Source organism: Marmota monax, unplaced genomic scaffold (assembly GCF_021218885.2).
Source record: "Marmota monax isolate L192 unplaced genomic scaffold, Marmota_monax_Labrador192_F-V1.1 WCK01_AAM20220418_F8-fsc00069, whole genome shotgun sequence".
Taxonomy (NCBI): domain Eukaryota; kingdom Metazoa; phylum Chordata; class Mammalia; order Rodentia; family Sciuridae; genus Marmota; species Marmota monax.
This window is the reverse complement of record NW_026695243.1, coordinates 7,073,194-7,099,264: the sequence shown is the minus strand read 5'-3', so window position 1 is coordinate 7,099,264 and position 26,071 is coordinate 7,073,194. Positions and strand designations below refer to the sequence as shown.

The following is a 26,071-nucleotide window of genomic DNA, read 5'->3' as shown; positions in this document are numbered from 1 at the left end:
AGGGAAAGGTCATCCACGCTTGGAAGAAGAAACAAAAGGAAAGGGCTGGGAAGGCCAGAGGAGTGTGGAAAAGACTTCAGGTTGGGGAGCCAGCCCTGCAGCCCATGGTCACCTTCTCAGACACTCTCCGGGCACACTCGATGAGTTCTTTCTTGGTGTAGGCATCACTGGGGCTGCACTGCAGGGCACCTGCCTTGGTGACCAGAGCAGCACAGCCATGGCCCAGCTCCTGTACTCGGTGCTTGATGTGGGCACCTATCTGTGAGCAGGGGGAAAGATGGATTTTACAAGGGGCACTCAGGGCACCTCCACAGTATTTAGAAGAGTAACCAAGGATATTAGGATCACTGACAAATGGAATTGTGGAGAAAAGCTGCCAGCACACTCTTCTGGTTTCATGTCCTTTAAGCGGAGGTCACCTCATACACATGGAAAACAATAGCATGTAGGCACCAACTGGTGAGGTTGTGTTAAGCACAGTGAGGAGGAGGAGAGAAGCACTTTGTACTTGAGGGGTTGGACCAGAGGGCTGTGGATTACAATCTGGCCTGTATGGGACTGCAGTAGGTTTGGGGTTGGGGATTATGTTGTGTCCGGCTAAGATCCAATTACTTGCTTTCTTGGAAAGCCAGGAGCTTAGGGAAGGATGAGCGCCATGAGTTTACAACAAGGAAGAGCTAAGAAGGGATAGTGCCAGTATAGACTTGTAGAAGAGAAGCAGAGGGTTGGCAGAGGCAAGAGAGGCAGGGCTGAGAAGTCCTTAGAACTTGAGCTATCTCCCTTATCCTTGTGACTGAAGGCTTTGATCTCCTCTGTCCCTATGTAGAGCCCTGATCACTCTTTAGTAGAGGGGCCCTGAGGGCATGTTCCCTTTTCTGCCAGATTAGATAAAGTCAGAGGGACAACCCTAGAGGCTGACAGATGGGAACAAAGGGCATGCCCCAGGGATTTCCTGTGAGGGGGTCAGGGAAGGCCAGAGCTGCCTCCACCTTTACCTCTTCATTTTCAGCAGCCACAGCTGCAGGCTTGGCCTCCAAGGCCAGCCGGCCATAGTCACTGGTCAGCTGGTTGGCGAGAGGGCCTAGCTCCTCAGGACTGGTGTTTGACTTGGTTACCTAATGATAACAGAAAAAGTCATGTTCTATCCAAACTCAACTCTCCAAGGGCAGTCCATTTACAATCTCCTAAACTCACCATCTCCTGAACAGTGACTGCAATGGCCTTGGCTGTCCGCACCATAGTTGTTTGGTAATCCACAAAGGAACCTTCTGGTTCACCCATTGGTCCTTCATCTAGCTGAGTGGGGGGAGTGGGGCAAGGAGGAAGACCAACAGGGTCTCTGGCACTGCTCAAGGCCCCAGGCCAGGATAACCTCCATACCCACAGGGACCCAGGAGTCTAACCTGGTTGATGGCCTGAGTGATGGAGTCCACCATGCCGCCAACAACCCCTGCAGCGCTGGCTGCCTCATTCAGGGTGGTTGTTAGGTCCTCTACAGCCTCTGTCATCATCTGCACAGCTTCCTCCAGGGCTTCCTGGGTGTGAGCTGCTTGCTGTGGGGCACAGTGAGTTAGTGGAAGGGAACCCTGTTATTCCTGCTCCTCCCACTCTCCCTCCCCCTCACTACCTTGGGGTTACCACCAGCCTCCTTGGCAGTGTACAGCAACTGCAGGGCAGACTCTGCCAAGGTTTTAGTCTGGTCCAGAAGCGCCATCTGCTGCGGGTGGCTCAGAGTCTTGGAGGCAGCACCCACTGCAGCCAGGGTGAGTGGCTCAAAGTATTGGGCCATCTGGGACACCTGAGGCAAGGGGTTAGAATGGGGTCAAGTACTCTCTCTCACCTTCCCCAACCAGGACTCCTCACAGATCTTCCTAGGTACCTTGTGTCCCAGCTGGGAGGCTTCAGCTCTGGCCGCACTGGCCAGTGGCTCGATGAGATGGGATATCTCCTGCACTGCAGTGAGCATCTGGGTGTGCAAGGCCTGGGGAAGCAAGTGTATATCAACTCTGATTGTGACCTGTAGTAGGATCCTGTGGTGCACAGAACCCTACTCTTCCAACTTTTTTTTTTTTTTTTGGTACCAGGGATTGAACCCAAGGGTACTTAACCACAGAACCACAACCCCAACCCTTTTTAAAATTTTTTATTTTGATAGGATCTTGTTAAGTTGCTTAGGGTTTAGATAAGCCACTGAGGCTGGCCTTGAACTTGGTGATCCTCCTGTCTCAGCCTTCCGAGTTGCTGGGGTTATAGGTGTGAAACACCATGCTTGGCTTCCAACATTTTTTTGTGGTGCTGGAGGCTGAACTCAGGGCATTATGCACAATAAGCACACACTCGACCCCTGAGCTACGCCCCTGCCCCAATCTTCTTCCCATACAGAACTTCCTAATCCTGCTGGACGTGTTTCAGCTCTTTGATGTCTTTGTGAAGCCCAATCTCTGATTCCCTATCTTCCTGGAGTCTGATGTCTTCCTTTTCATGTAAACTTTCCCTTTACCTCTTGAGAGATTCCTTCACGGGGAGCAAGCTGCTGGCTGACTGCAGCAAGGGAAGCCTGGTCTAAGTCCCGTAGACAGCTGTTCAGAGCTGCAATGGCCGTCTCACATTCCAGCTGCCCTGGGGCCTTGTCCCTGTAGATGCATCACAGGTTCCATACCAAGAACATCTCCTTTAAACAGGGCTAGTCTATCTCCTCCATGAATTCCCCAAATTTGGAGTAAAAAGGTGTCATTCAACCCTACTCCATCTAACTGTATCTAAGTGCCCACCTTCTCCATTCTGCCATGTTTGTCCCCCAGCCGCACCAGTTCTGCACCTCACAGTACCTCATGCTTGTAATGAGCTTCTTGATGGAGTCTGAGACAGTTCGGGAGTGGCCGGCCAGCACTGACCAGCGTGGGGGGTCCCGAGGATTGACTGCAAGGGCCCGGGCTGTCTGGATGAGTCCCCCAGCACTCTCCAACATTGTCTTGGCAGAGATCACAATGGGCTCCATGGCAGCCCGGCCCTAGGGAGAGGGGAGCAGAGAGGTTGGTCTCACAGTACCCCAGAAGATGAGGTGACATGTTAGGTCTGTCAGTTCTCTCTTCACTTTGTCTCACCTCAGGGCTGATCTGGGCAGGGATGCTGGAGAACTCAGGGTTTGATGCAAAGGCACTCAGATTGTCCACAGCCTCCAGCAGAGGGGCTGTTGCTGCCCTACACTGGGCACGGTTCTCTTCTGTAAAGGCCCCATCTAATGCCTGGAAATGACAGGAAGGTCCTGAGGATTCAGCTTGTAGACATAGAAAGTGAAGCCCATACCTCCCTCCAGAGCTTAAAATATTAGGAGACTGGCAGTAGCCACTGGAATAGGAAAGGGCTTAGGCTTAGTTAGAGGATCTGGCAGAAGGCCTCAGAGAATGAGTGGGAGACTGAGGGGGAGAAACCAGGGCAGATCAGGGAGATGATGAAATTCAATCACTGGAAACCTTGATGGTCTTGACAAGATTGGCTGTGCTATTGGCCACCTCCTTGGCTGATTGTACAAACTGGCGTTTGGCAGTAGGATTGGCTGTACGGGCAGAAGCCAGGCGGCAGCTGTTACACAGCGCAGAGGTGTGTTTGGCCACAATAGTGGCTGCAGAGAGCACCTGAGAAGACAGAGATATGGAAAACTCATGACAAGGGCAGGAAAGAAGTGCACATACCCAAGGAGAAGCCATTTTAAGGTTGGAGGATGGAGAACAATGTTCTTGGATGTCTAAATAGGAAAGACACAGTCACCAGATAAGTCAAGATTGGAAACAGAGATACCTAAAGATGAATTGAGGCAGTAGGGAGGAGAAGATGAAAGACAGATACATTAACGGAGAAAAACCAAAATAGGGCAACTGGGAGAATAATCTCAATCATCTGTAAGGAAGTTGTGAATTTAGCTAGAAGAATGATGAGAAATATGACAGAAGACATTACCCAAGGAGAAGCTCTGTGTGGAAGGTTAGAGATGGGTCCCTCCCCTCTACTCCCCACATATGCTTCCTCTCCCTCTCTCCCCTTGAAGTCCAGACTGCTCTTTCCAGATTGCCCATGGTACTTGCTCCCTTGTGTTACCTGGGCCTGGGTACAGCCAGGCTCCCCCAAACTCTGACAGGCCATCTGAATTGCTTGGTTTGCCCTGGCAAACTGTGTGGGTTCCACCAGTCCTTGCTGTCCGGCTTGGCTGTTAGGGTCAGAGACGCCAACCAGATATGCTGCCTAAAGAGAAAAGGGGTGGGGGTGAGGAATAAAGATTGCAGGTCAGAAATGATTAGTGAAAGTAGGGACAGAAAGAAAGAGGAGTAAGTTTAAAGAATAGGGTTTATTTTTCTGAGTTCTACATAAGTGGAAACACCAAACTCCTATTTTGTTAAATATTTTTAAAAATTTCAGAAGATTAAAAAAGTAATTAAAAAAAAAAAAAAAAAAAAAAGCTAACAATAGCCAGGCACTGTGGTGCATGCCTGTAATCCCAGTGGCTCTGGAGGCTGAGGCAGGAGGACCACAAGTCCAAAGCCAGCCTCAGCAAAAGTGAGGTGCTTACAACTCAGTGAGACCCTGTCTCTAAATAAAATACAAAATAGGGCTGGGGATGTGGCTCAGTGGTCAAGGGCCCCTGAGTTTAATCCCCAATGCCAAAAAAAAAAAAAAAAAAGCCAACAACAAAAAACACATACAAAGGATTTTAATGAATATCTATTTAGAGGTGTGTGTATGTATGTGTGTGTTGGGCCCTATAGTGAAAAGTATAGCTTACTGTGAGTAATGGTGAAAAAGTTTCTCTCTCTCATCCCCCAACCCCACACATATAGGCAAAGTCTCTTTAAAGACAAAACTATGAAGGTTGTTAAGTTAATTAACACTGATGGCATCTCTAAGCTTCAGATATTTGAAAAACAGGAAGGGATGGGGATATACTGGATATAAAAAAGTTTTTTTGATTTATACCTCCATCAGTACATGAAAGCTTTGCTTTTTCCTGTTTATGTTTATCAGAAAGAAATGAAGAAACAAAAACAAAAAGATTTTCAAAAGCTCAGATACACAGAGCTGGGTATCCAAAATAATAGGACAATGGGAGGTGGAGTTTGGGGGAGTAGATGGTGGGCTTGCAGGGAGACACAAGTCTAAGAAGGACTCTCCAGCTAGTTTAAGGGTCAATGCATTAAAGTAAAACACTCTCCAAGCTACTAGGGAGTTTTATACTTGATAATGTAGAAAATGATAGTTAAGTGGTAACTCAAGTGACTAGAGATGTTGTTTCTGATACTATTTTAATAAAAAAAGACTTCACTTGGGCAGAGAGTGTGGTTCAGTGGTATAGCACTTGCTAGCATTCACGAGGCCCTGGCTGTAATCTCTAGCCCCCCCCCCCCCCACTAATAATAAGCAAAACAAAACAACAAAGCAACCTCACAGATGGACAGTGTGATCATAACTACAGCTCAAGGTTTACAGCAATCAGAATTGTTGCTATTCAACAATTGCTGTCGAGTATCTCCCCTTCAGGAGGGGGAAGCCCAGATTTCTTTTTCCTTTTCTTTTCTTTCTTTCTTCTTTAGTATTTTAAAAATATATTTTAGTTGTTGATAGACCTTTATCTTATTTATTTATATGTGGTGTTGAGAAATGAACCCAGTGGGAAACTCAGATTTTAAAGAGTTGGCTTTGTAGACACAAACTTCTTGATTTATGTACATGTGAGGGGAGATGGGGCAAGGAAAGTAGGAATTATTCCCAGAACCTGTTTCAGGGAAATAACCTGTGCAGCTGCTTCAGTGAAGCCACAGAGGGCCTTGGAAGCTGTGGCAATGGCCTCCCCAAATTCTGGCAGGTTTCCATTCTTGGCATTTTGGGAGATGCCAGTCATGGCCTCACCCAGCACCTGAGGAACAGAGAATATGAGAGTTAGATGGTGTCATCTGAGCACTAAGGGCAGCATCTAGTTGGTACCATCTTCCTAGCCTCGTTCCTCCTGGGCTCCCAGCTGCATTTACCTTTGAGTTCTCCATGACACTGTCCAGGCAGCCAAAGTAGGACATATCATTGATGGGCTGGACTGGATTCTCCAGAAGTTCGCGGACTGTCTGTGTGAGTGGAAGGAGATAGGAAATACAAGACACCTCCCTCAGCCCCAAACCCAGAGCACCCTCCTTGAGCCTCTAACCCTAGCCAAGTGCTCACCTCCAATTCCCTCAGGGCGTTATCACACTCCTTCTGGCCTGGTGCCTGCTGAGTGCACATGGTGATGAGCTGGTTGATGCTATCAGTCACTGCCCTTGGGGGACAGAAAATTGAGTAAATAGGTTAATGGGTGAATAGGTGATCATTCCTGGGTCCTTTGTACACATGGGAAGTCTCTATTTCTCCCTTTTTCCTTATTGTTCCTAAGCTGGGGACCTCACATGAAATGCCTCCTCCCTAGTTTCTCTCACATGCCCTAGGGTTGGGCTTCCCAGTGCTGACTTACCTGGCAGCTGTAGCCAGCTGACTCTTGAGGTTGGGGGCAGCAGGGTCTGTGGACAGGGCCTTAGCAGCCAGAAGAAGTTTACTTGAAGACATGGAGATGCCCTTCAAGTTGGATACAACTTGGGCCCGGTCCTCCTGGCTCTGTTAAAGGTGAGAAGGTCATATGTTCTCCAGTCCCATCTTATTTGTCTCTAAAAAAAATCTTTTGTAGACATTCAGGCACTGCTAGAGAGTGGTGTAAGGAGGGAGCCAGGAGCACATCTAGTCTCTGTGGTCACCCAAGTCCTCGTAAGTGGCCCCCAAAGGAGACCATGTAATTAGACCCCCTGCTTTCATACCGGGGCCTGTCCTGCCATTTCCACGCCAGCTTCTAGGAAGGTACTGAAGTCCTGTCCAAATCGACCTGAAGCTCGAGCCAGGTCCTGAGGGGTTCCCCGGGAGGCCTGCACCAGTTCTGTGGCTGCCTGATTCAGCCCAGCAGCAGCTTCATTCAATCGGCTCTGAGCTTCTTGAAATGTCCCAGTGCTGGGAGGAAGCTGCAGGGTTAGAGAAGAATGGAATGGTGTGGGAAAGGAGGGTTGGGAGGGTAGGCACAAAACCTGAGGGGAAAAAAGGGGGAGAGATCTGGGCAGTCAGAATCAAAAAAGTCTATCAGTAAGAAGGGAAGGCTTAGAATATTCTTGACTCTTCTGTTCTCCTACACTTTGGTCCCCTTACCGAGTCACTCAGGAGTCGCTTGCTGGCATCTCCAACTGCTCTCAGGGCATTATCCACATCTCGTTGGCCGGGCAGGCAGCTGACACAGCGGTTTAGTGCCTGGGTCACTGCTTTAGCTACCTGAAGTGGAAAGGAAATAAGGTTGCCAAAGTGGGAAAAATCTAGGAGTTTTCGTCTTCCCCATTCCCGAGACACAGGAGATAACAAGTGCTCCTGATTCCGAAAGTGGAAAAGGAAAGGGGGTGCTCTAGCTGAACAGGCTGGGGTCAGAGTATCAAGTGAGTGATCAAACTTCCTTAAACTTGATATTTAGCTAGGCCCATGCTTTAGCCTACTGAGATACTTTTTCCAAGATTGGAAGAAAGAAGGATAGAATCCAGGAAAAAGCTCTCATGAGCAGGTCCAAGATATCCCTCTGTCAGTGTGCATGAAGTTCTGATGGGGTTGACCTTATTAAGAGAGCGAGTGGCCCTTCCTAAAACCTGACCTGGGCAAGACGCTGCTGGCTCTCAGGATCCCCTGGGTGGCCAGCTGCCTTTTTTGCTTCCTCGATGAGGCTGCTAGCCTTGTCCAGTACATCACTGGCTGTGTCAAGCACAATGGCTTGCACTGTGGGATCTGATGTCAGAGCAGCTACACCCCTAGCAGCCTGGGCCAGTGACCGCAGCCCACCTGCCACATCCCGAGCAGCAATACCTGGGGAAACGAGAGGAGGGAAGGGAAAAACTGCCTTCAATGGAGGGCTCTGATCCCAGTGGTTTCCTCTGTTGGCCCCATCCCTCATCTAGCTCCCATTTCCCCACCTCCCTACCATATGCCCCGTTCCTGGCCCTCTGCCTGCATACCTGCATAATTCTCATTGCCCTGTGCGACCTCCCCCAGCAGCTGGGCAATGGCAGAGCTCACTGCTTTGGTGCTGTTGCCAAGGTCCTGGGCACATTTCTCCATCTACACATGATGGGAGAAATAGGCTCAGGGGAAGGAGGAATGAGGAGAATGCACTTGAGAAGGTACCTGGGTACAGTTTAAATGATAGTTTCGGGCAGCTCTGTAGCACAGCTAGCAAGGAAGACGTTTGGGATTTGAGTAAGAAGATGTTAAGAATACTCATTATCAGGGCTATGGGGGTAGCTCAGTGGTAGAGAGCTTGCTCAGCATGGCTATAAAGGCCTGGGTTCCATCCCCACCACACACACACACACACACAAAAAAAAAACCTCACCGTCTCCCCAGGTAAGGGTTTAAGCTTGCCATCTCGAGCTGCTGCCTTCACTTCCTGCAGATCTCTCTCTAGATTCTGTACCACACTCAGTGCAGAATCCATCTCCAAAGGCCCACATGCTTCCTGAGCCTGCAATGATAAGAAGGGGTTTGGGGTGTAGGAGGTATGGGTATGTCTCACCGACACCTCAGATTACACACTGTCCCTATAAAAGGTTATACGATACAGATTACCTATTATACCAGGACTCTACCCTCATTTCCCAACAGCCAAAAGTGGCTTTCATACCTTCTGGGCAGCTGTTCGGAGTTCAGCCAGTGCGGTGCCCAGGTTCTTAGCACACTGACTTAGCTGCATGGCTGAAGCCTGGTCCTGAATTGTTGGCACTGAGGCCTTCGCAGCTGCCACCATCTTCCCACCTGGCTGTTAGGGAACAGATGGGCAGATAGGGTGTGCCATCCTCCCTTTGAGCTTGGGTGTAGGGACTAATAATGGTCAGGACATGGTGAGCACTGGAGCTCAGTATTAGCAAACATTTAAATTGTGGGAGAAGTTGGTGCTGGCAAGGTGGGGAGGGCCTGGTCTAAGAGGAAGGAGAGGGCGCCTTGCCTGCAGGAAGCTCTGGCTGGCAGCAATGAGGGCTAGCTGAGCGCTGGGGCTGTCAGGTTGTGCTTGGCTCCCTCGGACGCCCTGTACCAGCAGTGGAATCTGTTCTGCCACAGCCTGTAGATAGAAATGTCATCAGTGCCACCTCCCCACAGACTAGGGAAAGTCCCCTTCTTCTCATCTCATGTGCCTCTTGGAGACTTACCTTGCAGCTCTGCACCAGCAGGGGCTGAGGACCCGCAGAGGCCTTGGGGGTGGAGGCTGCATGTTGGGCTGCAGCAATGGTCTGTGTGGCTGAGGCTGCAGCCTGTTTGGCTGCGTGCTGTGAGGACAGAGCAGTCAGGACAACCCAGGTATTTCCAAATTCAGTCCCAGGTCACCTGGCCCCTGCTATGCCCACAAGGACACACTGACTCTCCTGCACATCCCTCTGGTTCAAGCCTCTCACAGCACCCACACTCTCTTGTTCTTGTTGACTTCTCAGCCTCACCTCCAGGCGTTGTACCAGCTTTTTTTTGATGGCATTCTGTGCAGCTGCATTGGTGGCCATGCGGAGCCCCTCAGCCGCCTCTCGCAGCCGTTGCTGCTGCTCCTCACTGTCAGGGTGGGCAGCTGCCCCCTGAGAAAAGTGGACAGTCATCACCCTGCATCCCTGTGGACCCTCTATATGCTCTGCTATGACCCCTCTAGACTTGATTTGAAATACATTTGTTTTCCTGAGGTCACTTCTGTTTGTCCCACACTGAAAGATAATCACTATTGATAGGAACTGTCTTGGGAAAGTCAACAGGAAGCCTCAGGGGCATATGCATTCCCTCTGGGATGGCAAATCCCTTCTTTAGGTAGAATTGTTCCTTCTTTCCCTCATTTCCTGCCCCACTCCCTAAAGCACCCAGAATACTACAGAGAGTGCAGTGAGAAAGGATCCTTGGAAAAGTGAGGACTCAGTTTAGAGTAGGGACCTCATGATTCCTAAGCAGGGAACTGTCTCTCCCTGCAAACCAAAAAGCTCTAGAGCTCAACAGGTCTGGGAATCTTTGGAGCTTCCAAAACGACACCAAAGGAATTTTGGTCCTCTGTACTCTTATGTCTTAGTGTCCCAATGCCTTGTCTTTGTGCTACTAGTGCCAAGATGCCTGGGACTGAAGGCCCATGCACCTCCACAGGAAAGATCAGGAAGGAGAGGAATCCCAGGCAGGTGGTGGCAGCAATGTAGGGAAAAGTAGGAACAGCAGACCTTGGACTGGACAGGAGGAAAGGGTATGGATGCCTGGTAGTCACAATGGCTGGGAGTCTAGGTTGCAGCCACCTGCAGCAATGGGGACACACTTGCTTCTTAAGTATTCTTTGTTCTTTTATATTTTCTATTTTTCCTGGGTCTCCCCATCAGATGAAGCTGAACATCTAGACCTTTCTACTTCCTTCAGGGCCCAGTCTGGGGTCTGCCAAGAAGGCTTTTTACCTTGGCAGCCTCCACCATCTTGGCTGTGGCATCAGCCAGGATCTTGGCAGCACTCAGGAGCTTGCGAGAGTTTTCCAGATCACTCTCTCCCTCAGCATCAGCCTTGATGGCATTGACCAGGTCTGAGGTGGCCTGGGCCAGGATACGGGCCTGTCGCACCATCTCTCCTGAGAGAACAGGGTATAATCAGGTTAGGAAGCTAGAGACACTGAGAGGGTAGTGGGTGGAGACAATGGAGAAGGAAAACAGTGAAGACAAGGTAGGTGGGGGATTTTAGGGACAGGAAAGAAACTGGCAAAAGTTTTTGAGTGATTTCTAGCAAGTTCTTTTTCTCTGGGCTTAGGATCTTGGGGAAGATTTCCCTGTGAGTTCTTATGGGGGACAGGACAATCTCCCATGGGTTATTTTCAGGAAACAGTCTTGAGAAGACAAGACATTCTTTGTGAAGGCTTTTGGAATTAAGCAGGTAGTATGGGGAAGGCTATCTCTCTCTCTCTCTCTTTTTTTTTTTTTGCTTTTGTTTGGTACTGGGGATTGAACCCAGCCGGGAACATGGGCCAGGCCACGTTTACCTTTTACCTCTGAGCTACATCCCCAATGTTTTTTTTTGTTTTGTTTTGGACACAGGGTCTTGCTAAGTTTCAGGTGCTGGCCTTGATCTTGTGATCCTCCTGTCTCATCTCTACAAATGCTGAGTTTACAGGTGTGTGCCACAGTACCTGGTAGGGCTAGCTCTTATATTTAGCATATTTGGGTGTGTACTTTGTTATATTCTTATTGTTTCTTTTCTTTTTTTTTTTTTTGGCACTGGGGATTGAACCCAGGCGTGCTTAACCATTGAGTCATATCACCAGCCCTTTGTATTTTTATTTTGAGATAGAGTTTCATGAAGTTGCTTAGGGTCTTGCCAAGTTGCTGAGGCTGGCTTTGAACTTGTGATCCTCCTGCCTCAGTCCCCTGAACTGCTGGTATTACAGGCATATGTCACTACACCTGGCTATTCCCCTACCTTTCGTATATTCTTTAAAATACTCCAAGGAAAGCAGAGCTGGGCTCATGTTTTTGCTTTATAGATGGGAAAGTGGAGATTTTAGAGATTAAACATTGAGCCTGTGGTTGCATGGCTGAGATGGCCACACGGTGCTGAGCCTTTAGGGGTAGAGTGGTTGGGTTGGCAAAGGAATGTCCAAAGGCCTGGGGAATATCATCTGGGCTTTTGTCTTCCTGGGGGTGGGTGTCCTTACCAGCATCACCCATGGAGCTGAAGATATTCTCAGTGACAGTAAGGATGGTGTCAGTGGCCTGGTCATAACGGCCAGCAGGCCCGGCCCCTGTGGCGTGGGCCTTTACATGCTGCAGCAGTTCATTCAGGGCCTGAGTGACAGCTGTGGCTGCTGCTCCTACCCCTCGCAACAGCTGCCCATCTTCTGTGGCTGCCTGGGAGGCAGAAACACAGCCTTCCACAGCTTTGGCCACCAATCTTCCGGCCTCCACCAGCTGCTCTTGACACACAGGTGAGCTGATTGTAGGTGCCACCACCTATGGGCAAAGATGTAGGCAAGGGAAAGAAGTCATGAGGTGTTTGTGGTTTTCACATAGTCATTGGGATAGGTAATGAGGCCTCAAAACCCAAAGAAATAAAATGAGTGTCTGGTAATATCAGTCCTAGATGCAGGCGATAGTACTATTTGGGCTTACCTTGGTACAGGCCACCAATTGGGAGGTAGACAAGGCACACTGTGTGGCTGCAGCAATAACTTGGGTCTGAAGGCCTGAGTCCTCTGTTCGCTGGGCCACACTCTTGGCCTTGAGGACCAGGGCAGCTGCAGCACTTGCCACTGCCTTAGCTAGTTGCATTAGTACATCCTATGAGAAAATAGCAGTTAGTATGACCTGAGATTGAAATTGGGATCCATAGACATTTCTCCAAAGCATAAGCTGCTTCATTATTCCCAATGACTCCAATCAGAGGACAGTGTATGCAGAAGCAACCAGAACCTATTCCTAGTCCCTGCCTTGAGCAACCCAGCAGGACAGAAACCCCACCAAGGAACAAACCTACACCAAAAGAAATAGAGCCTACACCAAAGAGAAAAATGTACGAGGCGGATACACTCGAATGGTGAGGGAGGGATGGCACTAGTACAGTAGGATGGGGAGAGGAGGGACCTTTGGGGTCCTTCCTACCTCCAGCTTCTCTTTTTCCTTTCTTCTCAATCTTGGTTTGCAAGTAAGCAGTCGTCCTGGCATCTTGGGAACAAGTCCCTGAACTACTCTACCTGATCCCAGTTCCCCAGCCTTGCCTGGGCCAAGCCTCCTCATCTCCCATTGTGTTCTGCTCCCCTAGGAGGCTGGGGGAGAGGTACAGAAGCGAGTGTATGCGGCTCAGAGAGGACCAAGCTGGGAAGGCCCAGGCCAGAGGCCGTTACCGTAGGGGAATTGGGGGGAGATGGAGCCCCGGCCCCTCTGGGTGCACATATCTGCATGGGAAATTCAGGAGAAAAAGTCAGCTGTGGCAACTGGCATGGGGTGGGGAAGGGGAATAGCCAGAGGACCAATGTCCTCAGGGTAATGTGATTAGAGATTCAAGACAGCCTCAAGCTTGGGCAAGGGCTATATAGGGATGACAGGGCTAAGAATATCATCGTTGAGGGCCATGAGTAAATTAGTAGGTTGTTTGGATTCAGGGATTCTCAATTCTTACTGTCCCCCCACTCGAAAAAAAAAAAAAACAAAAAAAAACCCTGTAAGTTCAAAGTGTCATTCCTGGAAACAGACCCAGGTTGGTTTGAAGGGGTCAGTGCATAGAAGCAGGGACTGGGATCTGGATTCAGGATCAGAGGTTACCTCCTAGAAGCAGGGGTTCTAGGGACCAGGTAAGTCACCAACCTGGAAATGGGGGTCAGTGTCACTTTCCCCAATTTGCTGCAACAGCTCCCCACTGGCCTGGCCCACGTTCCCAGCTGCTTGTAGCAGGTTCTGACGGGGCTGTGGAGAGTGAACACCTGTCAGAAGCTGCCCAATATCTGCCCACGTACTAAAGGGTCTCCTAGTCCCCTGGGCCACACTTCCATCTTACAACTTGGACTGCCCTTTCTCCTTGGACTGGAACCCTGTGTCCACCCTCACTGCAGCCCCCTGGCCCCTGACCTCAGCACTGGCTGGTTGGGCACTGCGCAGCAGTTCTGACACTGCTCCTGCAAGACCCTTTGCTGCCTGTAGCAGGGGCCGGCCACTGCCACCTTCATCCTCCAGCAGGGCAGCCAGCAGTTTCACCCCACGGGACATCTCCGTCAGGTTGGAGGAGATTGTAGTGACTGCACAGCCTACTGCAGTATAGTCTGTCTCTGCAGGGTCTCCTGAGGGCAGAGGAAAAGCATGAGACAGGGCAGGCTAGACAACAGGCTAGGGAAGGAGCATTGTCACACCCAGTTAGTCACATACAAGTCCTAAAAGAGATGTACACACATAGAACATTCCACAATGAGTCAAGGTACAGTCACACATGGAGCCAGTCACACGCATGCTTGTACACACTTGTCCTCCCTTCCCTGGCACACGCACACATGTTGGTATCCAGCCTACCTGCTGTCAGGTTCACCACAGAGGCAGTACCAGCTGTGATGGCATCTACCTGGGAGTGGATCTCATGCTTTGATTCATCCATCTTGTTCTTACGCCAGGCCTTGGAGGCCTGAAAGAAGGAAGCAAAAAAAAAAAAAAAAAAAAATCCCCCTCAGGATCTGTTTCTGGTTTGGTTAGTCCCTCTCTATCCCTTGGGAGCTCCAGCTTTAGGACCACTGGTCTCTCCTCCATTCCATACTCACAGCATCCTGGCCAAGAGGGGGAAGAGTGTCAAAATCATCCAGAGTGGCCTGGGCAGCCTGCACAGCCTGCATGCTGGAGTTAATGGTTCCGGTGAGGGCTTGCTGTGCTGAAGTCTAAAAAACAAGGGAAGGAGGAATAACAGAGGCTGGAACGGAAAGTTTAGAAGAAAGAGAAGTTAAAGGGAATTCAAATAGGAACACAGAAGCCTGGGCACTGCTGACTCCTAGGTAGGCCTGGCAGAGGGTAGAAGAAGGGCCCAGGTACTGGGGTGGAAGATGGGGCATACTTACCAATGGAGGCATGTGTCCTCGGTGCATCTGACCACTGGTAATCTGCTGCTGGGCAGGTGGCATGCTGCCCACCTGGAAGTTCTCAGGCCCAGAGGCTCCAGAGCGCATGATGGCAGGAAGGGCCACAGAACCATGCTCCACTTTCCCCACCCGATTATACTGCTGCTGAAGGACTGTTGACCTGGAGACAAGGTGGAGGACACAGGACTCCTCATCTCCCTGCCACCCTCCAGTAACACCGCCACAGCAGGTCCTGGGATCTGGGGGTTTATGAAGGATCATTACAGCCTATGCCTAGTGAAAGAACCATCCTAGGGATCCCTGTCCCCCAACAGTCGTTGAAGTCAAGCCTTGCCTTCCCTACCCAAGGGATGGGATCAGCCCAACTCTCTTCCTACTTTTTGGGAGACACTGAGTCCTCCAGCATAGTAGACTCCTCATCTCCCTCCAGCCCAAAGTGGTCCTTGCTTTTCTTCTGTAGGAAGAAAAAAGGAAGAATTGGGGGCAGTTAAAGAAGAGGAAGCTGGGAAAGGGAGTCTCTTCTTTCTATAGTCAGCTGTTTCACACCTGGGACCCCATTTCTAAAGGACTGGCTTGGGGAAGGTGTTGGGGAGAGGAGGTGAAGATGAGTCGACAGTGCTCACCTTCTTAAGGATGATGTCGATGTAGCCGGCAATAAGCTGTGCAATCTGCTCTCCCTCAGTTGTCTGGACTGAATAGTAGCCATCCTGATAATCCCCAAAGTCCTAGGGTAACAAGGTGGGGACTCAGAAGAAAAGTTAAAGTCTAACTAGAATGGAAAGTCGAAGTAACAGCTTTTCTGGAGTCGCACTCAGTGCACCTATCCCAAGAAAAGGGGAAAGACCTCTATAGCTGTCCCTTCTCAGAAAATCCCAAAGCCCTTCCTCATTGGAGTCCCCAGACCCACCAGGGTGAAGCTTTTGGGAGAGGCAGCCCAGCGTTTGATGTTGGTGAGGCTCCACTCCTGGATCACCTCCTTGGTCTTCTCATCCACACGCATCACACACTCTTTAGTGATGCCTAGAAGCCTGGGCACTAGCTTGTTCTTCCCTTTCATCTTCTCCTATAAAGCAGATTGGTGTTGGTATTTCAGGTCAGAGGTTGAATGAGAGGCAAACTGTCAGATTAGCTCTAGATCACAAGGATGCTAAGGTTGTTAGGAGGGCTACACAAGGGTGTCCATGAATGGGCCTGGGACAAGGGAAAACGCTAGGTAGAGAGGGAAGTAGCGGTGGAGGACTGACAACAGGCAGGTGTTCCAGGCAAGTTTCACAAGATCAGAAAAGCAGAGAATGGGACTTTTGGGGAAATATTGGGAAATGTGATTGAGGGAAGAGTCAGAGACTTTCAGAGAGATAGGAAAGGACAAGAGTGAGAAATAGGAGGATAATGAGAGGGACCAGAACCCACCTTGACCAGGAAGAAGGAGACACCATAAGTCTTGAGGGAACGGGCTAGCTTCACATAGCGTACCTTGGCCTCAATCTCACTCATCTGCCCACAATTCTTGTGTGCCTTCAAATATGAAATGGAGAAAGATTCAGCAAAAATATGGGAATAAAGCTACAGCTAAGAAGTCAAGGTGATATGTTAACTGTATCAAGAGAATATTATGGGGACACAGAAAGGTTCAGGAGTGCAAGAGATGAGAAATGATGGAATGGGGACTGGCTAGGGATATACAGAAGCGATGACTCATGAGATATGGATAAAGAACTTACAGATAAGGATAAAGAACTTACAGATATTCTACAGTGAAATAGGTAGTTAGGAATTAAAAGTTCAAAGAGAAGGCCTTGCGGGATGAGTATTCAAATAATGGAGATAACACCTCATCCTTGGACAAAGATTATACTTTCACAGTAATTTCAGGCATAGTAGCCCATTTGATGCTCCCATCAATCATACACGGGGTGTAGGCACTTTTATCCCACATTAGAGGTAAAGAAAATATTGAACTGAATTCCATGGCAAAATTGGTGATGGGGCTGATATCAAAGCCCAAGTCTTCTGCTTGTTTGACACAAGACAGGTAGAAGAATAGCGGAGGGTAGAAGCAGGGTAAGCAGAGATGGGCAGTGGGCAGGGGTCCACTTAGTCAGTAGGATCAAGCAGCAAAGCTCCCAGATCATCCCAGACACTCTCCCCTACCCCATTCACCTGGAAGATCTTACGCTCTCCCTTCTGCTTCACATATTCCTTGGGCAGGAAGTCCTTCAGGCTACACCAGAAAAGGGAGGGTCAGCACATAGTGGACAGCATTGGGGGACATGTGGGACATCAATTTTGGGCCTAGGGGTATGAGGAAATGTCTAGGACAGTGCTACCTCTAGGGAGAAGGAGGACTCTAAGGAAACTGGGTCTGGATTATCTTCTGAAATGGAGATAACTTAACATGAATTCTTGAATGCAACCCATGTCTCCCTCTGTGGGGAAAGGGGCTCATTAAATCGGAAGTTCAGTCTCTGAAAGAGAAAGGGTCTAGAGCACCATTTCAGGGAACCAAGAAGTGGAAGAACTCCCTAGAAGGATGACCATGCACTTAGGAAGCTAGAAAGTCATAATGAATTATGCATTTCTAGAAATACTAGTAGATGAAACTTGGGAGATTTTTTTTGGGGGGGAGCCATATGCTAGGGATTGAACCAAGGGGTGCTTTACCATCAAGCCACATTCCCCTACTCCCAGTACTACTTCTTTTTTTTTTTTGACAAGGTTTCACTAAGCTGCTAAGGCTGGCCTCAAACTTGCAATCCTTCTGCCTCAGCCTCCTGAGTCACTGGGATTATAGGTGAGTGCCATCATACCTGGCTACTTTAGAAACTTTTTAATCTAATTCCCCTACAAGGAAAATGTTATCTTATTTTCCTCTGGCTACTGCAGCAAAATTCTTCAGGGAATCTTAAATAAATAGACAAGAGTTACACACTTCTGGGAAAGGGAACAGGGGCAGAGATACAGCACTACAGTCACACACTCCAATGGGACCAATAAGGAAAAAAAGAATGATGACTGTGTGGGTCAAATCCTGGTTCCTTGGAAGAGAAGACAGGGGGAGAAGGTCTGGGATGGAGACAGGCTTTTTGGGGTGACAATGGTAGGGAGTCTGGGCCATGACAGAGCATGGGATGTGGGTTACTCACTCGAGGAAGCCAGCCTTGTGCTTCTGTTCGTTGTGGGGTCCAAACTGGATCTGGCATTGAAAGCCAGCAAATTCACAGGCTTTGTCAAAGGAGACAGGGTGGGAGCCATTCAGGATATCATCTCGTGCCTGGAGAGCACAGGAGGAGCAAATGTTGTGTGGGTGTAGTGATACTACCCCACAATGTGCTCCGCTCCCTCTACCTGTCCTGCACCAGCCAAGTCCTTTTAATACCTGCACGTAAAGGAGGTTCAGCTGTACAGGGTCTCGGGAATCCACATTCTGGTCTGAGTAGAAGAACTTCCTCCGCAGCAGCAGTGTCTCATGCTCCTCTACTCCCTGTTCCCTCAGTGTCCGACCATGGTCCAACCAGTTCACTGGGACATAGAGAGTTCCCTCAATGTCAAATCCCCATTGCTCCTGAGCTGTCTGCTGTCTGGGTTTTTGTTTATTTCTTCATTTCCTACTTTCCCTCACTAAAATGTAAGTTCCGTGAGTGTAGGACTTGTTTTTATTATAGATGCATCCCCAGTGTGTAAAACAGTGCCTTTTACAAGCTGATGCAGAATAAATAAGGAATAACTGACTGCCCTTCCTGGCCCTCTCCCAAAGCCCTCTTTTTTTGTTTGTTTATTTTTTAGCTTTAGGTGGACATAATAATATCTTTATTTTATTTTTACGTGGTGCTAAGGTCGAACCCAGTGCCTCATGCATGCTAGGCGGCACATTACCACTGAGCCACAACCCCAGTCCCCCCAAAAGTCCTCTTTTTTCCAGTTGCTTACACTCATCATCTGTGTGCAATTTTTGCTTTAGTTTCTCCATCTTCTTTTCATCTCGTAGCAGTGTCTTGTCCTTTCGCAAAGTGCCTGTTCCCTCATCCTTTTTCTCTTCCATCAGCTCTCGAACCAGTGAATATTCGTCATGGTTGGTAATACCTGGGGAAGGGGGACGGTTTGATAACTTTCCAGGCACCACATCTAGATCTTATGGCAGAGTTGGAGCTTCCGGGCCTGGGCCCTCAGCTCCACCAAGACCCCTTACCAATGCGAGCACAGATGGTCATGAGCATGTCAGTAACAGTCTTGGAGTCATCCACCATGATTGTCTTCACAGTTCCATCTAGCATCCGGATCTTCAGAGGTCTCTGTTTCTTCCTGTACTCCATAGTGTCCTATTGGGGTAGGAGAAGGAGGTCAGGCCTACTTTAGGCTAAAGGCATTACTTCTATTTCACATGGCCTGAGGGGAGGAAACTAATTTACCAAAAGGAAAACTATCATGATTCATTCAAAAGTAGGGTATTATGACTGACTGTAACAGAAAGCAATATGGGAGCGGGGCTGGGTATTATTTATTTTATAAGAGAAAGCAACATGGGTTGAGCATTTACATAAAGCCCTGGGTTTAATCCTCAGAACCATTAAAAAAAAAATAACAAATAAAGCAAGAGGGGGAGGGATCAGAGACAATAGATGTGGGTGCTGAAAATAGGAGGTGGGACAGTGATTGCTGATAGAAGAGGATGTTAGTGATCCTTGATGGACTGATACTCACCCCATTTCGGAGCATATAGTAATCCAAAGCTTTCCCAGCCTCCAGCCATATACCTTTTTTGGGGTCATCATCTGACAGAAACAGCCCGAAGTCGCTGGCTAAAAGAGAAGATGGATCACCTTAGACTTATAAAGACCCCACCGTGGCTGGCTACATCACTGCTCCTTACCATTTCTCCCATGACCTTGGGCCTAAAGAGGAAGAAGGGAACAATGGAGCATAACCATGAGGAGTGAGTAGTCTTAGGGAACTATGAGGTCATCCCTCAAGTTCAAGAGCATGGAAAGGAGAAGAGACAGAGGACCCCTGCCCCAGCCACTGGGTAGTTAGACTTACGAGGGCCAGCCAGGGCCTCTGGGATACGCTCACGAATAATGCGGCAGGCATCGTACACCATGGTAGATGGCTCAAACTGCATCGTCTTCACCACATTCCCAATGCTGATCTTCAGCGAAAGTGCAACCATGATGGCAGCTTCGGCTCTCCAGCCTGGCTATACCTGTCCTGCGACATTGGGGCATTAGAATACACTCTCAATTGGAAAAGAGGCTTATCAGTCAGTGAAGTTCTAGAGAGAAGATTTTTTGAAAGGGACTTACCAAAACAGACTAAAGCTGTTTTTTTTTTTAAATTTAGTAATTTAAAAGAATTAAAGATTCATTACATTAAAAGGACCAGTTCTGATCATTTAAGACATCCAGGGGAGAGGCTAGTCTGCAGGGTACAATAGTGGATCTGAAATACTATGTTACTGTGGGCACTGCCCTGACCCACCATTGAAATTTTGTCTCCCTTCTTTCTTCTAAGTGCCTCTCTTGCCACTTGTCCCTGCTCACTTCCTTTTCAAGTCCTACCCCACCTGTATTTTTCTCTCTGTCTCTGTATTCTTCTCTCTGCTGGCTTTTCCCTGTCTGTGCTTTTCAGAGCTCTGCCCTAACACATCACGTGACCTCTTCTCTTAGCTTTAGCCTTTTCTGCAAAATGAAGACGTTATATGAGATAATTCCCAAGGGTTCTAAAGCCTGCAAACAGACTCTAGCTAGCCTGGCAGGGAGATCGAGTGCAGGCTCTTCTGGCCATCCAGGCCCACTCCTGCCCCAGCCTTTCTTCAACCTGAGAGGTTGGGGGGTGGGTGGCTCCTCAAGGAGCAGAGCCACATATCTGGTTTCCCTGCCAGTCAAGCTAAAATTATGATTCTCTAGTCCAAAGGGATCTCAGAAATTATCTAGCTAACTCTTGAATTTTGCAAAAGGGGAAGCAGACCCTGGGAAGAGAGGACAAAGTTTCAAGGCAAGTGAGGGAAAGAGCCCAGTCCTTCTAACTCAGTCCTTGTTCCTTCCAAGTCACCAAGTTGATACTCAGGTCTTGCTGCAACTCCTATGCACTCTCCGCTTCAGCAAGTCCTTCTCTGCCCTCCACCTCAGTTACCTCCTCTTACAGTATTAGTGCAGCTCAGCACACAGGGGTCTTACTCGGCTTTTCTGCTCTCGGGGCACCACATCTCAGAGGGCTAAAGGAGCCACTGTGGGCAGCAGGTGGCGCACAGGCTACAAGAGGACAAGTCTGCCCAGCAGCTGATGATGTGACCCAGTGTGGTACAGGGATTGGGTGCTTCTTAATTAAGAGAATGAGGTCCCCATTCCCTTCCTGGCAAACTGCTAGCTTCAAGTGGGGAAAGCAGGACTGGCAAGCAGAGGTGGGGTGTCTGAATACAGAAGGCATTTGAGAACCAGGGAAGTTGGAAAGGGGTGGAGGGTAAAGAGGTCAGGAGAAATGAGTGGAGAGAGTTCAAAGTCTAGGTAGAAACAGGAGGCAGATGTGGGAAAGGTCTGGCTCAGTGACTACTAGACCATTTCTGACCTTATAAATAGTCAAGAATCTCAAAAGAGAAAAACGATGGCTCACTCTCTCTTTTCTCCAAAAAAAGAAAGAACCCTTCCAATCTCCCCTCTTTCCACCTGTTCTCCTGGGGCACTTCTCCCAAAATGGACAGACCTGGCCATGGACTGCTTACCACAAAAGTGATGGCTGGAGGGTCAGAGAAGCTGCCAGGAGTCTGAGGAGCTAAAGCAGGACTGAAAGGACCCTTCACCCTAAACTGAAATTGCATGTCTCCCCCCATTTCCTCCGGACATATGGACACCCACATCTTCCTCAGAGGCCTCTGGTGAGACCCCGATAAGGCAGTTGAGTCATGCCTACCCTAACTCCCAGGCTGGTCCTGAGTGGACATCTACAAAATTGGGTGAAGGATGGGGAGGGTGAAGGATGGGGAGGGAATTAGTGCACTGGGGGTAGTGGTGGCAAAGAACAAGGCCCCTGGAAGTATGAATAGAAGCTAACTGATTCCTGCCCTGGCCTAAGAACTTTGCTCCCTTTTCCATCATGTTTTATGGAACAGCAACAACACCCCCTCCGTGTCCCCCTCCCAGGGAACTCCTCCTCCCTCAATACATTCCTGAGATGCATTCCAGAGGAGTTGGGCAATTGGAGGGGGGAGGTAGGACAGAGGACAGGAGGTCAAATCCCAGCAAGGAATGGAATGTAAGTGTATTGGGGCTAAGGAATTTTAGGGTACGTGGAGAACATAGAGCAGATACCCACAAACAGAACTACGGAAAGATAAGGAGTTATGGAAAGGGACAAAGAGAGCGAGAAAGCTGAAGATGGAGTCAGAATGTAAGAGGGTTGGGGGAGTAACACTCAGTCTGTTACCAAATTTGGCCTCTGAGTCCTCAACCGCGGGGAGGGGGGGAGGGTTTGTGGGTGAGACTGACATATCCGGCATCGGGCTGCTGGAGGCTCATTTAGGGCTGGACTGGGCAGCTGAGCTGGGCTTTGGACCTAACTTCCTCCAACACAGCCCCTCCACATTTACACACGCACACTCATTCTCCCCTAACGCACCCCAGCATGTGCACAGACCTCTTTCCCACAAAGCCACCTACATTGTCTCTATATACATCTTATCTCAACCACACAGCCTCTACACGGATCTTCTTATAGGGTCCCCATCCCACACACATAGCTTCCCCACAAATCACAAGCATGCCATGCTTCAGTGCTCTGGTCCCCAGCATCTCTCCTCCTATTACGTACACATTCTCCTTCATTCACCCAGCCAGAATTCCTTGAGGAATGGGCCAAACTTTCAGTGGCTAGGAATCAAGATGAGTAAGACCTAGCCTTTGCCTTCAATGGGCTCCCAATCTTCCAGATAGGTGGGTAAGCTAAATAAAGAATTACAATAATGTGATGTGATAAAAGCCAAAGAGTGTGTGCTCAGAAGACAGATCTACTTCCAAGGGGGGGAGGGGGAAGTAGGAAGATTAGGGAGTGGGATGAAAAAATGTCCATGAAAAGTATCATTTGAAGTTAGGATTTAAAAAAATAAATAAATATAATAAGAAGTAATAGTGATCTAACATTTATTGACTATATATCCATTGCACTGTACACATAATTTCAGTTATCCTTACAACAACCCTGCAAGGTAGGTGTCATTATTTCCATTTTTACAGATTTGGAAACTGAGGCTCAAGAAAATTAAATACTTGTTCAAAGTACTTGTCCAAATACTAAGTTGGTGAAGTCAGGATCCGAACCCATGTCTCTCTGACTCCAAAGCCCAAGCTCTCTCCATTACGCCAGCCGGAGATGAGTCAAAAGTAGCATTCCAGGCAGGGAGAACAGCTTAAGCAAAGATGGAGAAGCAGGAAATCGTGGAGGAGCAGTCAGGGAAGTGAGTAGGCAGACTGGTTGAAGCACAGGGTACCTGCAAGGGAGCAGTGGTGAGGAAGTCAGGGTTAGGATGGAAAGGCAGGGAAGGCCTACAGAAGAGTACGAGAATTTTACCTACTGGTGGGGGACAGGAGACAAAAGGAAGCTTTGAAGCAGAGAAGGAACATAACCAGAACTGCAATTTAGGAAAATAACTCAGAGATTGTTTACAAAGACACTGTTTAGTACAAGTAAGAAGTAAGGAAACCAGAGTTAGAATGGTAAAGAGGAAACCGCCACTCAGGAGAGACTTTTTGGTGGAGGGTACCGGGAATTTGAACTCAGAGGCACACGACCACTGAGCTACATCCCCAGCCTTATTTCATATTTTATTTAGAGACAGGTTCTCACTGAGTTGCTTAGCACCTCACTTTTGCTGAGTCTGGCTTTGAACTTGCGATCCTCCTGCCTGAGTCTCCTGAGCCACTGGGGCTTACAGGTGTGCACCTCCGCACCTGGCTCAGGAGAGATTTTTAAGAGGTAGAATTGACAATACCTAATGACAGTCTGTTCTGTCAATCTCTTGGACCAGAGCCCAAAGTCAGAATGGGATCTCTTAGCTTCCTATCATCAGTGGATAGAGCAGCTTGAATTTAGGTAAAGAATTGGGACTTTCCCAACTGGGGCAAGGATGAGGGAAAAGAAGATGGGATGTGATTAATAATCAGGTAGGAAAAATACATATACTATCAGTCACTGGATCAGGCTGGGGGAAAGGGAGGAGTGACTACATGGATGATGCCTAAGTCAGAGGAAGATGGAGTGAGGTCAGAGGCCAAGTCAGGCTATAGGGGTTTGAGAACAGATGGAGGATACAGTAAGTAGCTAAATTAGGCTGAGTAGGGTGGGGAAGTAAAGAGATATTGGCAGTGTCTAAAACTGGAGCTGTGGTGGGGGGCAGGGCAGTCTAGGGTATAGACAGTAGCTGAATCAGGATGGGTAGGGTATAGTCAGTGGCAGGGTCAAGCTGGGAGTGAAATGGGGGTGTGGTCAGTGGCCTGGCTAGGCGTGAGATCAGCAAGACCCAGTTTCCTCTTTGGGTCTCATTTCCTCTTTTCTGTTGGGGAGTGGGGGAAGGGGATCTATAACTGGATCAAGAAATTAAAAAAGACTCAGAACTAGTGGATGTACATGGCAGGGGCTGGTGGGTGGAAAGGTATTTAGCAGATGACCAGGTGGTATGCAGGAAAGTGCAGGTTTGGGTGAGGGTAAATTAAAGTAGCATATGTGGATTAAGAGGTGGGGTTGAGGCAGCAGAGAGGATGGGAATGGCTGGAACAACATAGGAAAGTCAAAGGCAAAGAAAGTATTCTATAAGGAGGTATGACAAAAGGGTATGTAATCAGAGACAGGGATGAGAGTTGGAGAGGGACACTTAATATCTAGAGAAAGAGTTAAAGGGAAGGCAGTGTAGCTAAACTGTCAGGGGATTTAGTCATCCCCTTCTCCCCTGGCAATAGTGTTTCCTTGTCTGCATCCCCCTTAGTCACCTGTCTCCTCTTCCCTAGGCAGTCCCCCACTTACCACTAGGCCTTGTAACATCTTCTGGGTCCCTGTTTATTTTCTACATCCCTTCTTATAAACAGAGAGTCAGGAATCCCTGTCCTCCAACTGTGGTAACCACAGTAAGAGCCTTGGGCATAGAGAGTGGAATAAAAAAGCTGGAATCCCAGATACCTCTGATTTTAGCTGAATCCCAGAATCCTGGTCTGAAATTAGTTTATCATCTCTCTGCGTGAAAGAAGCTCCTGTGACTACACAGGAATAAGGGACCTCTGCACAAAACAAAGGCATCTACTTACTACAAACTTCTTAAATTTTACCTGCTCAAGGTCAAGGACCCTGGCCTCAGCCACAATCCCAAAGTTGCCTCTAAATCCTAACATTAACCCTGACCCTAATTTGTTTCCTGATCCCCAGTACTAGCTTTAACATTCTTCTCTTTCCTAGCAGACACCCATACTGGTCTAATTTTTACCTTTAGCACCAGCTCTCCTGTCTATAACCTTAAAGGTTGAGCCCTAAACCTAAAACTCATTTGTAATTTGATTGCTAAATCTCATTTTCAGTTTGTCCTTAATACTGACCATGACACGGTCTTTAACCCCTAAAACGGACTACTAATCTAATTCCTGTTGTTGACCTTTAACCCGACCTTGCACTCTGACTTACAGTGGCCATTTCATAAAACAAAATAATGACCTTAATCTAAACCTCACCTACACAAAACGGACCTGACTCATAGGAATAACTGAAATTTTAGCCCCGTTTTATAACTTCTAAGCCAACCCCAACTAGTCCCAAACTCACCCAAAACTTTTCTACCACATACCCGCTATCAGCTAACACCAAAGCACATCGCCGCCCTGAGCCTCACTGCCACCCATTCCTCACCCTCCCCAAAACCTAGACCAGGCGGGGGACGGTTCCCAGGAAGGGCCTGTCTCCCGCAAGCCGGCCTACTTAACTCCGATACCTAGCTGAGACACACTGGACACTGACCTCTCCCACTGAACCCGAAACACCACACGCAGGACAGTCGGGGGCCCCGCCCGTCCGCCCGCCTTCCGGGCCGGGCCCCGCGGCCCCACCCCGAGGCTCCAGTTCGCCCGGTCCGGCCTACCTGTGCTGCCGGGCTCTGTGCCCCACCCGCCGGCCCGCTAGCCGCTCGTAGTCCGGGTCGCTGTCGGGCTTCGGCCTCGCCCTCCCTTCGACACTCTCCGCCACTTCCGTCCCGGGAACGTCCCCCACCCGCGGGCGGCGCCCTGGGCCCGCGCTCTATGGTTGCGGGGACTGCAGGAAGCTGCTCTGGCCCCAGCTCTCGATGCTCGGGAGCCCGCCGAAGACCGGCAGCCCCTCCCCGGCAGGAAGCAAGGGTGCGGCGCTACCGGAGAAAACACCCGAACTACGCCCGAGTTCCCTTTCAGACTCTTAACTCTTCCTTTTTCTAGCTTGGAG

At 49.0% G+C, this 26,071-nt stretch overlaps 1 protein-coding gene across 3 annotated transcripts in view; it reads right to left on the bottom strand.

Annotated features, from left to right (window-relative positions):
• The window catches only part of Tln1 (talin 1), a 33,498-nt gene extending 7,586 nt beyond the window's left edge, over positions 1-25,912 (bottom strand). The window contains exons 1-45 of one of the 3 annotated variants that reach the window (XM_046457241.2): positions 25,737-25,912; positions 19,670-19,837; positions 19,334-19,431; positions 18,822-18,951; positions 18,563-18,715; positions 18,012-18,154; positions 17,779-17,906; positions 16,796-16,856; positions 16,046-16,150; positions 15,543-15,698; positions 15,259-15,360; positions 15,013-15,089; positions 14,615-14,795; positions 14,324-14,437; positions 14,082-14,190; positions 13,647-13,855; positions 13,386-13,484; positions 12,926-12,976; positions 12,195-12,362; positions 11,741-12,035; positions 10,497-10,663; positions 9,525-9,653; positions 9,240-9,356; positions 9,038-9,151; positions 8,717-8,851; positions 8,429-8,557; positions 8,052-8,154; positions 7,694-7,902; positions 7,207-7,326; positions 6,828-7,025; positions 6,491-6,630; positions 6,205-6,298; positions 6,018-6,107; positions 5,783-5,905; positions 4,096-4,239; positions 3,474-3,635; positions 3,105-3,245; positions 2,829-3,010; positions 2,501-2,633; positions 1,880-1,981; positions 1,628-1,798; positions 1,404-1,553; positions 1,195-1,296; positions 996-1,115; positions 113-259 (exon numbers count right to left, since the gene is read on the bottom strand). In XM_046457241.2, coding sequence (XP_046313197.1) covers positions 113-259; positions 996-1,115; positions 1,195-1,296; positions 1,404-1,553; positions 1,628-1,798; positions 1,880-1,981; positions 2,501-2,633; positions 2,829-3,010; positions 3,105-3,245; positions 3,474-3,635; positions 4,096-4,239; positions 5,783-5,905; positions 6,018-6,107; positions 6,205-6,298; positions 6,491-6,630; positions 6,828-7,025; positions 7,207-7,326; positions 7,694-7,902; positions 8,052-8,154; positions 8,429-8,557; positions 8,717-8,851; positions 9,038-9,151; positions 9,240-9,356; positions 9,525-9,653; positions 10,497-10,663; positions 11,741-12,035; positions 12,195-12,362; positions 12,926-12,976; positions 13,386-13,484; positions 13,647-13,855; positions 14,082-14,190; positions 14,324-14,437; positions 14,615-14,795; positions 15,013-15,089; positions 15,259-15,360; positions 15,543-15,698; positions 16,046-16,150; positions 16,796-16,856; positions 17,779-17,906; positions 18,012-18,154; positions 18,563-18,715; positions 18,822-18,951; positions 19,334-19,431; positions 19,670-19,799 — 5,931 coding nt within the window. In that variant the 5' untranslated portion in view covers positions 19,800-19,837; positions 25,737-25,912. The remainder of the gene's footprint in view (positions 1-112; positions 260-995; positions 1,116-1,194; positions 1,297-1,403; positions 1,554-1,627; positions 1,799-1,879; positions 1,982-2,500; positions 2,634-2,828; positions 3,011-3,104; positions 3,246-3,473; positions 3,636-4,095; positions 4,240-5,782; positions 5,906-6,017; positions 6,108-6,204; positions 6,299-6,490; positions 6,631-6,827; positions 7,026-7,206; positions 7,327-7,693; positions 7,903-8,051; positions 8,155-8,428; positions 8,558-8,716; positions 8,852-9,037; positions 9,152-9,239; positions 9,357-9,524; positions 9,654-10,496; positions 10,664-11,740; positions 12,036-12,194; positions 12,363-12,925; positions 12,977-13,385; positions 13,485-13,646; positions 13,856-14,081; positions 14,191-14,323; positions 14,438-14,614; positions 14,796-15,012; positions 15,090-15,258; positions 15,361-15,542; positions 15,699-16,045; positions 16,151-16,795; positions 16,857-17,778; positions 17,907-18,011; positions 18,155-18,562; positions 18,716-18,821; positions 18,952-19,333; positions 19,432-19,669; positions 19,838-25,736) is intronic. The other 2 variants (XM_046457243.2, XM_046457244.2) reach the window with 2 other exon arrangements.
• Positions 25,913-26,071: the final 159 nt, after the last annotated feature.